Here is a 14,180-nt window from a genome sequence, read left to right on the forward strand (position 1 = left end):
TCCAAAGCAGAAAGCAAAATAGACAGCCAGAAATTTGTTGTAATATAAATATAAGAGAACAAGGTTGCTTGGAAAAGTCATGCACTTAGACTTTAGCACACATTATAGTGTTGGTTTTGGTTAAAGGAAAACAGACCGGTCACTGTATCAGATCTTGACTTTTTACAATGTGTGAAAGGACTAAAAGGTGCCTACTCTGTATAATTGTCCAAAAGAAAAGTGGTATACATGGAACAGAAGTGTTTCTTTTGTGAAGTGTCATAACTGTATTTCTTTTCTCCTTGACATTAGTATGGTTTTGTCAGGGGTCTATAAATTGATCCTCTAGATTCAGATCATGTTTGGCTCTCAGGCCTGTGTGTCTGCCCTTTCCTGCCTTGCCCCTGACAGCTTGTCACCCAGTGTCCCCTGCATTATGTAGTTCTCAGTTTACCCAACCATGCACTATTTCCAAGAGGAAATCTTTTGCTGGGAATCAAACCCAGGGCCTGATGCATGCCAGGTGAGCCCTCAACCACTGAGCTACATCCTCAGCCCCTATAAGAGGAAGTCTTAAAACACAAGCACATATGCTGGGGATATAGCTCAATTGGTAGAGTAATTGCCTTGCATGCACAAGGCCCTGGGTTGTAATCCCTAGCACCACGGGGGGGGGGGGGGTAAGAAACAAAAAACCAAAAAAACCACAAGCACACAATCTTTCTACAGTTCAAGTAGAATCAGCTATCTGTATCCTTGGTGTCTCACCGGTAGATTCAACCAACCATGGATGGAAAATATTTGGGAAAAAAATTGAATCAGTATTGAACACATACAGTGTGTCATCATTCCCTAAACAATATATTTTAACAACCATTGACAAAGCATTTACAGTGTTTTAGGTATAATAAGTAACCTAGAAATGATTTAAAGTACCCAAGAGGATGTGTGTAGGTTATGTACAAGGACTATGCCATTTTTATATGAAGAACCTGAGCATGCATGGATTTTGGTATCTATAGATCCCCATAGGTACCAAAGGAGAACTGTAATATGGGAAGTACATAGTCTACTATTAAGTGCTTAGCTTGGCCTTATGTGATAATTTAAGTAGTCAGATGGGTTTAAGTGATCGTTTTTAGTGGGACATGTAAGTTGAATTCTCAGGTTTACTGGAAAAACATACTAGGATCTCTCAGGTGTACTGGAAAGTTCAAAGTGTGGATTCTGATAAGATTGCCCCCTTTCTTCTTGGTGGAGGAGCACTGTGATGTTAAATTCCAGTTACTGAGCTTGACCACAGCCCCCAAAGAGGCAGGGCTCAGGGGGACAAAAACTTGGGATCCTTTCCTTTAAGCAGTGAATTGTTCCCATACTTTCCATCACAGGTCTTTTTTCCTGTCTTTGTATCTTGTGCCAATCTGGGATGAGTGCCTTGGGTCAGCCTGACCCAGCTAGGAGGTTGAGGGCTTAGTCAGGGATTCTAGCGGGGACTCAGGCTCTCTTTGGCAGAAGACTTGTAATATTTATTCTCGCAGCCATCCTTGTCAGTCTGCTGTCACTTCTTCCTCTAGAAACTCTCCCACCAGCCTTTTGTGGCCTGATTCTGAGTGTCTTGCCATTTTACACATTCTCTCAACTGATAATTCCGTCTCATTACAGCTGGGCTGTCTTTCCTGTTTAGACCTATGGTTCTTTGGAAAAATTGCTCCTACCTTCCCCCTCCTTGTCTGATGCATAGTTCCACTCCAGCTAGGAATGGATAAACAAGCTCAAGTGTATGAATCTCTTGGAGTAAATGACCATACGTAAACTCTGATGAGTGCAACTATGAAATGATTAGGTTGAAATTTACAAAGGCATTATGCATGCACAGACCCACACATTGGTCCTGCTTATAATTGGATAAATATGTGTTTTTAATCTTTATAACCAATTTTGATTTAATTTTGAGTACTATTTAAAAATTATTTGTATGTTATTTTAAATTAACATAAAATTTTAACCCTAACATTTCATGTAGTGTTTTTGTTTTATTTTGTATTCTAAAAAGCTTCCCTCTTTCTTTCTCCTGAGTGTTGACATTTGACCCAAAAAAGGGCACACACCCTCACCTTTCCTTCCAATTGAGGAAGATCTGCAAATCAGGATTTGGTTGTTTGGTTTTGGAGGATTTTTTTGGTTTTTTTTTTTTTTTGTGTGTGTAAGCTGGGGATAGAACCCAGGGCTTCACAAATATGAGGCACATGCTCCACCATTGAGCTACATTCCTAGCCCCAGAATCTGTATTCTTTAAATTTTATTCCAACCATGTCCCCAGCTATTTCCCAGGTTTTGGTCAAATTGGAAGTTGCTAAAGGCTCCATGCCCGCAGGGAAGGGGTGAGTGCTGATTTTGCCTCACTGGCTCACTCCTCTCTCTCTAGTCCTCCAGGTTGCTTAGATCATAAACTCATGGAGATTCCTATTGAATGGGTACATAATGTGCTTCCTCGACAAAATGAGGGAAATGGGATGGGAGAGAGAGAGAAAAAAAAAACCCACCAATGCTCTTAATTATTTGCCTTTAAGAAGCTCAGGACAAGGGTTATCTAATGCAGGTGCAGTACCTGTTTAAAAGGATGGATGTTATTTGTTGGTTGATTGGTCCATCCTTATGGGAGAGAAGCCTCCAAATCAGTGCTACCAAATGGAAATATGACACAAACCACAAGTTCAGTCCACATGTGTAATTTTAAAATTTCCTAGTAGTCACAGCAAAAATGTAGTAAGAGGTTAAATTCATCTTTGTAATACATTTTGAATCACTATCTCTAAAATATTATCATCTCAAAATGGAACTAAAATAAAATGTGAATCTTGAGTGTTACATGTTTTTCATATATAATCTTGAAAATGCAGTACTTATTTTATACTTAACATCAGATTCACCATATTTCAAGTGCTCATCAACCACATGTGGCTAGTGGCCACCATCATAAGGAGTCCAGTTCCAGACCTTTTGGAAACCAGCACAGGGCAGGGTAGCATCCTCTTGAATGCAAGTTTAATTTTTCAGTCCTTTATCCCAGGAATCTTTCTTCCTCTGTGGTTGAGACTATGGAGAGCTGTATTTTGCAGTTCCACTTTGGAACTAAAGAAGTGGGGGACCAGCCCCAGAAGCAAAAGCAAATGTTCTGCGGGTGCTGCACCTGTTTAAATCTTCAGCACAATGATTCCACAGTCAAGTTTCCTTACCCATTTTATTGATGAGGAAATGGAAAAGCACAAAAGTATTAATTACCCCAAGAAGACACAGTATGTGAATGGCAGAGACAGAAACACAACTGTAGCCAGGAGCAATGGTGCACGGCTATAATTGCAGTGACTCTTGAGTCTGAGGTTAGTAGATTCCAAGTTTAAGACCAGCCTCAGCAATTTAGTGAGAGACCCTGTCTCAAAATTAAACATGAAAGGAGCTGCTGGGAATGGAGCTCAGGAGTTAATTGCCCTATGTTCAGTTCCCTATACCATAAAAAGAAATAGACCTCCAGTGTCTGACTTCACCGTCCAAGTTCTAAGTCATTATCTCTACGATAAACAATTCCTGTGTTTGTTGAGGTTCTCATAAAGAATTGAAAACAGTGTCCTATAAAACTGCCAGTGTATGGCTACAAGACTAAATTTACACTCAGTTCTATGCTATCATTTGTATCTTAGAGTCTATTGAGGTTTGATTTTATATTTTTCTTTTTATTCTTATCTTTAATTGGGGGGGGCGGGGCTCTTTACCACAGAGCTGCCTCTCCAGTCATTTTTACTTTGAAAAATTTTTTAGAGAGAGAGAGAGAGAGAGAGGAAGAGAGAGATATCTTCCATTTCCAATACCAGAAAAAAAAAGTGTGTGTGTATTTTTTAGTTTTCGGCGGACACAACATCTTTGTTTGTAGGTTGTGCTGAGGATCGAACCTGGGCCATACGCACGCCAAGCGAGTGCGCTACCACTTGAGCCACATCCCCAGCCCTTTACTTTGAATTTTGAGATAGGGTCTTGCTAAGTTGCCGAGGCTGGCCTCAAAGTTGCGGTCCTCCTGCCTTCACTTCCCAAAATGCTGGGATTACAGGTTTGTGCCACTTGTTCTTACCTTTGATTTTTTAATATTTCCACAAGTCAAAACTAGTTGGTTACCATTGTTTAGACTGGGACTGATCTTGTTAGTTCTCATGTTTTTACATAGAAAACATTTATCCAAGATATGATCCAAAATTCAAATAATTCCTTCTCAAATTCTATTCTTCTTTGTGGGGTCCTTTGAAGTTTTACTGTAAGTGAAACGACATTATCTCTCTCTTTCTCTTTATTTATTTATTTTTTTCCTGGCAGAGCTGGGGACCAAGGAATCTTGTGCATGCTAAACAATGCTGTACCACGGACCTACCTCCCCAGTCCACAGCAATATAGTCATATGTATGCTTGTGTCCCTGAGCACGCGCGCGTTCACACACACATACACACACACACACTTTTTTTTTTTTTTTCTGGTATTGGAAATGGAAGATCAAGCCCAGAGCACTTTGCTACATTCTTACCCCGTTTTATTTTTTATTTTGAGACAGGGTCTGTCTAAGTTACTCAGGTTGGTCTCAAACTTGCTATCCTCCTGGCTCAACCTCCCAGGGATCACAGGCATATGCCATTGAGTGTCCAGCTCAGGACAGCATTTTCAATGGTGTATCATTGAGACTCTGTCTTCCAGAGAGCTATTAGTCTCCACATGTTTTCTTTCTCCCCTGCCTTCTGATTTAGCATCATGGCATCTTTGAGTGGGAGACAGTCTCGTGGGGCGATGAGGGGATGGGGTTTGAGTCCGTCAGTGTTTCTGGCTTGGCTCATTAGTTAATAACTCTGGGACCCTTTGGCAAGTTTATATTGTCCATTCTCCACTTCTCCCATCTTTAAAATGGGAAAAGTTATAATGACTCTGATAGTGATGCTATGAGAACTAAATGATAGAACCATCCCCTGTGCTTTGGCACATGGCCTGACAGAGTGTTACTAATCATTATTATCATTGTTTTTATTCTCAGCCTTCCTCATCAAATTCCTTGGGGGCAAACTTTAATATAAGTTTGATGACCTCATTCACTTCTGGTCTTAAACAATACCTCTTACACATTGTCTGAATACCTCTTACACTGAGGTGCTTTGAACAGGTGTTTGGATTTATGCCAACAATTTCAAAAGATTTAAAATATATTTGCAGATTTTTTTTTCATTGAGTCATGTATCTGAGATATTCATTTGCTTGACAAAATAGATTTTGTTTTGCTTTTTTTTTTTTAGGATATTTTTACCTTTACTGTATGATATAGTCTCTGAAAAATCTAACCTATGCTCTGCATGTTATCACTCATAAAGAATGTTGTCAATATTTGAAATACACACAGCTACCACTTGCTGATGCGTAGAGAAGAATGAAGCATAGTTTGACCTTCTGTATGTTTAATACCTTTACGTTTCTGCCAGGAAGACACAGAAGTAGCAGAAACCTATATAATCAGAATGTCATGTTTGGTTTCTTCTATTATCTTTGTTAAGGTGACTTTGAATCCTTTTTCCTTTTCTCTTTCCCATCTTCCCTCTTCCCTACAATCAATTAAATAAATTTTAAGTAGGATATAATTTGGTGTATGAAGTATTTCATTTTAATATTAGCTAGGAGAACTTTATGCCCTAAAAACCAATTTCCTGCTTTTACATCCTCTTCTTAATGTTGTCAGTTCTAAGGAAGTAATTATTTTAGCCTCTGACTCACTGCTGCTAATGCCTCTTGAGAAGCTTTATACCCCAAACACCTAACATGGTCCTTGTTGAAGTAGGCACTCAAAAACAATTGCTTTATCTTCTTGAACCAAGAATTTTGCTGCTTCCGGTGACAGGGCTCCTTCAATTACTGCCTCCTCTCAGGATGATATGAGGTGGCTAATTTTGGCCTGTGATTCAGCTCAGATTTTCCTGAAAAAAATAGCTTTCTAATTCATTCTTAATTCATGTTTTCTTCCAAACACATGGTTAAAACCACAATATTAATATTTTTTTCAAGTTTGGCAATTTTTGTTTTAAATATATAGTATTAAATTACATCAATTACCTGGGTTCTGTAGGCCTTTGGTCTATTAGGGGAAGGAAGACAAAACACTGCAGATCCAGCCTGGACATGTGAAGCAGCTTAGCGCTTACATCTTGTTGTCAGAGAGGGTATGGGTTTCTTCTATGCAGAATTCATTTGCCTTCTAGAAACACCGAGTATGAAGAAAAGACCTGCTACCTGCTTATCCTTGGAAGTTTGTACTCTCAGGCAATGTCTGTAGTACTCGGTGGATCTTTTAGAACTCAGTAGAAGCCAGGTGCAGTGTCACACAGCTGCAGTCCTGGGAACCTAAAAGACTGAGGTGGGAGGATTGCTTGGGCCCATGAGTTCGAGACCAACCTGGGCAATATTGCAAGACCCCATCTCAAAAACAAACAAATAAATAATAAAAAACAAAAATCAAGATAAAGAGGTCAACAGGAGATGTAAAAGCAGAAGAAAAAGGAACAAGTGGTTATCACTGACCATACAGAATGATGCTTCACCAACACAACCCCACTACCAGCCTCGTAGGTTTTTTTTTAAATTTTTATTTATTAAGTTTTTAGTCATACATGACAGTATTTTGATATATAATACATACATGGACTGTACATACATCAATCATATTGTCTATTCTATTCTGCTGCCCTTCCTATCCTCCCTACTCCTCCCCTCCTCTCCCATCCTTTCTCTCTATCCAATCTAATGTGACACACTTTTTTTTTTCTTTTTCTCATTACAACATCATATATGTCCAGACTCGTAGTTTGTGTGATGGACTGCGGCCACCCTGGCTGTGGTGGAATGTAGGATAATAGTGATGTTGGCAATGGCGGTTCATGAGCTTCTGTCTGTAAGCCTACCTCGATTCCCTTTTTAACTTTGTCACTGGTTTGTAGTCGTAGTCATAGCTCCTTTAGTTCTGTCCTTGTGGTTCTCTCTTATTGCCTTTGCTGTTGAGGCCCCCTCTTTTACTCCACTAAGTTGCCTAACTTAGTGATCCCAAATCCAAGATCGTCTTTTATGGCTTTTTGATGCTGAGGTTGCAGCTGAGGTCTGCACTCGCTGTGTGGTTGTGAGACTGCTGGGCTAGTTCACTGATTTCATCAAGCCTGTTGGGTTAGGTGGCTTTCCAGTAAGCATTTCAGGAAGGGTAAAAGTATATGACCTTCCTCCTTTCAACAAGATAAGTAGCCTAAAATGTCTTTTATACTCAGCTGAACTTGTAGAGCTCAAGGTGAGTTTTTATCTTTGTCCTTAGACTACATGTGAATGGAATGGAAGCTGATTTCCCCCTTCTTACATCCTCAGCTTTTTAAAATTTCTTTATGTCTGCTAGGATCACCCTGATTGATAGCTTATCATACATGAGAAAAGAAAACATCTGTACTGTATCATCATTATTTTGGTAGACCAAATGACATCTCCCTCATGCTTTTTGTAAGTCAAGACATCCAGTCAGCAGGGATCTGTTTCTCTTTAAACAAACCTGAGCTCAGTGCTTCCAGAGCCCCACACATCCTAAGCAGTAAAATTCTCTGTGTTTACAATGGCCCCGGCTTTCTGGCTATGTCTGCCTTTCCTATTTCATATCCCAAGCCAAACCCCTAGAGAATTCCACCAAAGCAAAGGATGTCCCAGAAATTATAAATCAAGTAACAAAATTAGTTTTTTTTCCTTTTTTTTAAAAAAAGTTGTTGATGGACCTTTATTTTATTCACTTATTTATATGTGGTGCTGAGAATTGAACCCAGTGCCTCACACACGCTAGGCAAGTGCTGTACAACTGAGCCACAAGCTCAGCCCCATACAAAATTTGTTTTTAATTACAGCCGTGAGGGGCTGGGATTGTGGTTCAGCGGTGGACGCTTGCCTAGCACAGGCGGGGCCCAGGTTCGATCCTCAGCACCACATAAAAATAAAGGCATTGTGTTGTGTCCATCTACACCTAAAAAATAAATGTTTTTTAAAACATTACAGCTGTTGATAGGATCACAACTGGACATTGAATGTGGGCTTCGAACATGTGTTTCTTCTCATTGTCTCCTGTTTAGAGATGAATAGTGCTAAGAAGCAAAGAATAAAACTTATCAAACTGTATATGTTGCAACATATACTATAATATTAAGATCTTCCATAACACTGGAATCTGAGAAATGGTCACCTGGAGCACCTACAAGTTTTAGGGTCACTTGTGAACTGTTCTGCTTGATTTGTTTTTTCCTTCTCTCTTTTTGTCTAGATCATGCATTATTTTTTCTTTGTTTAAAAAGGTTAAGTAGCTTGTATAGCAAATAATTTTTGTATTTAACATGAAGAATATCACATTAAAATGTAGACAGAATTAACTTTCTCTATTTGGAATATAAATGATTACAATTTACCCATTGTTATTTCTTGGATCTCTGCTTATGTAAATTATAATTATAAAAGAAGTGTTTGTCTTTCTTAATATTGTTAAGAAGCTTACTAAGCTTACTGTGTCTTAACATACTCCTTTATTTCTTGATTTCCTTTGCCTTCAGAACTTTAAATATCTTCAGTGGGATTCTTGCTAAACTTGATCTGGATGTCCGGTTAAGAGATCATATTTTTCATGCATCATAGGTGACAGAATTGCCCATGAGAGAAGGGCAAAATGTTCTCTGAAAGAAGGGCAAAGAAGACAGGAAATGGGTTCTGTACAGGAACATAAATGATCCAAGGCTGGAAGTCTTTAAGACAAAGAATATGTGAAACCCTGTATGTTGGGCTGGGAATGGAACTCAGTGGCAGAGCACTTCCCCAGCATGCACAAGGGCCTGGGTGTGATGCTCAGCACCGTCAAAAGAAAACAAGAAAAGAAAGAGAAGGAAAACACCATATAGAGAAAGAAAATACCATATATTAGTTGCCATGCCAGATCTCTTGCATGAGTTACCCCATTTCTTCTTTATATAGAAACTGTGCAGAAAACAATTGAGATTTGAAATGTTTAATAAGTTGCCCAAATCACTCATTCAGCTACTCAGCAGAACTGGGATTGAAACCAAGACTGTCTGACTATAAAACCTGATTTCTTCATGGAGAGGTATTATTTTGTAAGACTTTATTTAGCATAAGGGAGTTTTCAATAAAGGCCTGATTTAATTGTTTTGTTTTGATATGAAATAGTGTCTCTTTCGGCAGACTTTGGTGTTAATGAGCTTTCTAGTGGCAGATCACTCTTGATCACAGTGCTGAGATAGACAGCTGGGACCATGTGTGACTCTAGCAGCACTTAGCACTGGTTTGTGGAGTCAGTGAATTGGTGTGATTTATTGAGGCTGTGATACAGCTGACAACCTGCACTCCTTCAACTTTTGAAGCTACAATCACATGTTCCATCTTCCAGTTACTCACACAAAGCAAGTGCATGAAACTCAATACTTGCGACGTTAAACTTTTAATGAGAGAGAAAGGAGAAAGAATACCTTTAAGGCAAAATTAAGTATTGACAACAATGCAGGCGATTTGTGCACCTGTCCCTCCTCTCTACTGAGAGGAGAACTTGACTCATGTGCCAAGGCGCACAGCTGGGTGGATGAACACACGGTGACCTTCGTTTCACAGAGGGACAGTGGCTGCTCCTGAGGCATTAAAACTCAAGTCAGTCTTTGGAAACTGATGTGGGGCATTCAGTGTAATGGCTTCTAAAATTGAATTTTCATAAGCCAAATGGCAGTGTATCGTCAGCAAATGATAACAGTAAAAACAACAACAGTGGTTGTAAAATAATTAAAGTGCAATTTGTTGGGTTCTTACAATCTGTTTGGCAATATGTGATGATTAAAGATTATTTAAATTTAACCCTGTCTCTTTATCTTAGACAGTATGTTTTCCATTTGGCTGCAGATGGTGTAGAGCTGAGGAGGTGGAGGATGGAGACTGGGAATTAAACACTAGATTGGTAATTAAAGCTAGAGGAGACACATGATTAGATTAGCAGGCGAATTTCCACTGCAGTTAAAAAATACTTTTAATGTACTTTCATCTGTTATGGAATTTGTTTGTATTCAGACTATTTTTTAGGATTTATTTATACCAGAGCCAACACTTTTATGTAATACACTGTGCCAAGAGAAAACAGTAGGTATTAATAAGTATATATATAGATCTGTGTATTTGCAGGTCATAATTTAAGATGTCATTGCTAAAGTCAGCTTGAGGGTTTTTTAAATCAATAAATTCAGAAAATATGGCCAAAAATAAATAACTTATCTCTAAATTTTTATTATAGTATTACTCAGTGTTGTGATGGAAATTTATGTTGAAATCTGACTGTGAACGAGGGAAGCAGTAATTGTAGAGATCACATCAAAATATAATTGGTTTATTTCTTGGTCCAGATAGCATTAGGAGAGCATCTTGTGACTCTAACAACAGATTATTTACTGAGAACATGTAGAATTATCACTGAATTAAGTGTATCTTTCTTTAAGGCCAATATTATTCATTTGACCAAAGTGAATAGTTTATCATCATTTAAAGACTGTGAATCACCCATATGAATCATTAGGTTAAATGTTGGCTGGAATATTCTCATTACAGGGATCTCGAATTCTGAGACTCTGATCGAGTGCCTTGTAAACCCAAGGCATTTTATGAACTGGCATCGGCTTTAAAGGTGCTAATAAATTATTCTTCCGTTTCAATTTCCATTCCATCATTCACATTTAATCTCCAAGATTAATGTTTAACCAGCATAAATATACATTAACAAATGTGGGTAACAATTACAGTTACCACCCTAGATTGCACTTTTGGTGTTGACCTAGAGAGGAGTAATAATGTTCATGAAACACCAAAGGAGGGCGTGAAGAAGTTAGCATTATTGATCAAGTGGCTAATGTGAATTGTACTAGGTTACATTTGATTATTTTCCTAGTGGTTTATGGAATTTTGAATCTCACAATTAAAAAAAAAGTTGCCATTAATGAGTATTTTTTTTTAATTTTATCTTTTCTCCCTCATTTTGTAAAACACTAGGTGTGAAAAGTACCTGACATTTAGTCTGCCTAATTCCATACCTGTTAGCTAAGTAGATGGATAGATGCTGGACAATAAAAATGTAATCCTGGTATAATTTTGGAGCAAAGGAAAAGCCTTCAAACTAGGAAAAACCAAATGCTTTGTCCTTCCTGTCCTTTCTTCCCAGGGCCCAGCAAGCCCTTCAGGAACTACAGGAGCACACAGATTGGTTTGGGTGGAACTTCTGCACAGACAGCTGCAAAAGGGTTCAGAGTCAGCTCTATTATGTGCCCGGTGCTCATCCTTCTTACCTATCATGCTCGAATCTCTTTCAGCCATTTATCCAGTACCTTCCCTGAGTTAAGCATATATGATAGACTAGGATTTGAGGATGACAGAGTGGCTAAGCCAGTCTGGGCTCTCAGGCAGAGTGACTTAGTTGGGGAAAGAGATGTGCTCTCCCTCTGCCCATCTCCAGAAAACCCTTGTAACACGACAGTATGGTGAGTGTCACAGTCACAGAGAGATGTCCACTCACTAGGTGTGTATGTGACAACACACTCCATGATGAACCTGAAGAGTGAATGTTGGAGAAGGTGGCATTTTACCATAACTTTAGTCTTTTCTAACTGTCTGTGGCCTGTGACTTGTACAACTCTGTCAACGTGTGGCCCATGTTGATTTGGGCTCAGAAGTTGTAGCAGTGTGGCCTTGGGCAAATTACTAAACCAATTTAAGTCTCACTTTTTCCACAGTGAAATTAAGGGAAGGAAGATTAAAAAAAAAGAAGAAGAAGAAGGGAACAGCCACATTTACCTTGCAAAGTGATCATGAGGCTGGGGTCTGGGTCAGTGGTAGAGCACTTGCCTAGCATGCACCAGGCCCTGGGTTCAACTCCCAGCATTGCAAATGAAACAAAAGAGAATGAAATTGTCTCTGTGAGAATGAAATTGTCTCATAAAGTGCTTAGTAAAATGGCCTGTAGTAAGTGAACGACTGTTGTCACTGTCATGACTAAACTTCAGCGAGGTGCTGGGAATACATTAGCAAATGAAGCTACGATCACTGCCCCAAATAACCTAGTGTTTAGGGGGAGAAACGGGGAGAAACTGGACAGTGACAGTGTAGAGCAGTAAGTGGTGATGAAGGGGACACAGGGGCCAGCAGACCACTTTGAAGAGAATAGCTGAGGTTGGGGGTGAAGTCTGGGAAGGTTTCCCTGAGGAACTGCTTAGCAAATTTTTAAAGTGCATGACACATGGAAGCAATTGGGACTGCAAATTGTGGAGAGACCACAAGCCCATGTGGTAGCTATAGAACTAACCTCTTTCTAGAGGCTTCTGCCTCTGTTGTCGGCATCTTCTGGCTTCTGGCTGCAGTGCTGGGTGGCCAGGATGCCAGGCATCCTCACCGACTCTTTCTTCTCCCCAGTGTCCAACAAGCACCCGTTTGTGGACAGCAATCTTCTCTACCAGTTCAGAATGAACTTCCGTCGGAGGAGAAGACTGATGGAGCTTCTCAATGAAAAGTCCCCCTCCTCCCAGGAGGCTCATGACAGCCCCTTCTGCCTGAGGAAGCAGAGCCATGACAATCGGAAATCTACCAGCTTCATGTCAGGTACGCGGGTCCCATGATGTATGTGAACCTATATTTGCCTTATGAGAAATGGTAGAATAATAATTCTTCTTTGTGAAACTGTTTCTCCAGCAGATTATTATTTAAGAATTAACCAAGAAGTATGCAAATAAACAAAACAAAAAGCAAAAAACAAGTTGTTCTCAGGCTTAAATACCATGAAGTCTGTCTTATGAAATTATGTACTTGAATTAGAGAAGATCACTCAAGCTCATTCATGCCTTATTTACTTTTCATTTACAAACAACTCTCTTCTTCCTCCTTTTTTATCTTTTTATTTTTTTTATACTAGGAATTGAACTCAGGGCACTTTGCCACTGAGCCACATCCCTAGCCCTTTGTGTTTTTAATTTTGAGACAGGGTCTCCCTAAGTTGCTTAGAGCCTCTCTAAGTTGCCAAGGCTGACCTCAAACTTGTAATCCTCCTGCCTCAACTTCCCAAGTCACTGGGATTATAGGTGTGTGCCACCACACCTGGCTCACAATTATATGTCATCAATGATCCTCCTTCCTTCCTTTCTTTTAGTACTTGGGTTTGCCAGGGCACTTGACCACAGAGCCACATCCCTAGCCTCTTTTATTTTTTAATATTAAGACATGGTCTTGCTAAGTTGCTCAGGGCCTCACTAAGTTGCTGAGACTGGCTTTGAATTTGAAATCTTCTTGCCTCAGCTTTCTGAGCTGCTGGGATTTCGGGTGTGCACCACCATACCCAGGAATGACTAGGTTTTCTAAATCTTGACTTTAAAATGCTATTTTAAGGACAAATAAAGGACTTATATATGTATGTATACAAAAAACAATTAAAAGGCAACTGATTGTCAACCCATCATCAAGAGGCAACACAAAGAAAACTAGGAAAAGCAGCAGCAGGAGCTCATAAAGCACACAGCCTGTGGCAATGTGTAAAACAAGCCGACTCGGGTTTTCAGTTACTAATTGTATGTCACCAGTGGTGGTGATTGGTATCCACAAAGATAACTTAGAAAAGGTGAACTTGAAGAAAGTGTCATTTTGTTTAAGAGGGTGAGATGCTTAAAGGGGTGTTTTCAACTTCTCGGAAAACTTGGCTTTCACGCAAGGGACTTGTTGGCTGAAGGTCTGGAAGTACTGGGCTTCCCCTAGCACCAGTGGAAGTGTCCTGTCTTGGTTCTGGGTAGGATTTGACTGAATCCTTGAACTTACAAGTGTATGCATAGATGTTTCTAAGTCCCAGGTATTAAAACAAGATAGGTCGGGTGAATTTTCTCATTTAATTATTACCACAAACCTACGAGGATTTTTCATATCTTCGTTGTACAGGCAGAGAGGAATTGAGTGGCTTACCCAGGGTTTGAAGTGGCGGATGGAGTTCTCTTGGCTCCGATGTTTACTTTCTCCTGGCCCTGACCTAAGCCCCAGGCATACCTGGTTCCTCAGACATTGCTGGGCTGGAGGAGAGAGTGAAGCAAGAGCTGTGAAGGGA

General features: G+C 39.7%; 1 protein-coding gene across 1 annotated transcript in view; it reads left to right on the top strand.

Annotated features, from left to right (window-relative positions):
• The window catches only part of Deptor (DEP domain containing MTOR interacting protein), a 144,871-nt gene that overhangs the window by 82,072 nt on the left and 48,619 nt on the right, over nucleotides 1-14,180 (top strand). Inside the window, exon 5 of the mRNA XM_015486419.2 lies at nucleotides 12,512-12,697. Coding sequence (XP_015341905.1) covers nucleotides 12,512-12,697 — 186 coding nt within the window. The remainder of the gene's footprint in view (nucleotides 1-12,511; nucleotides 12,698-14,180) is intronic.

Source organism: Marmota marmota, unplaced genomic scaffold (assembly GCF_001458135.2).
Source record: "Marmota marmota marmota unplaced genomic scaffold, marMar, whole genome shotgun sequence".
Classification (NCBI taxonomy): Eukaryota; Metazoa; Chordata; class Mammalia; order Rodentia; family Sciuridae; genus Marmota; species Marmota marmota.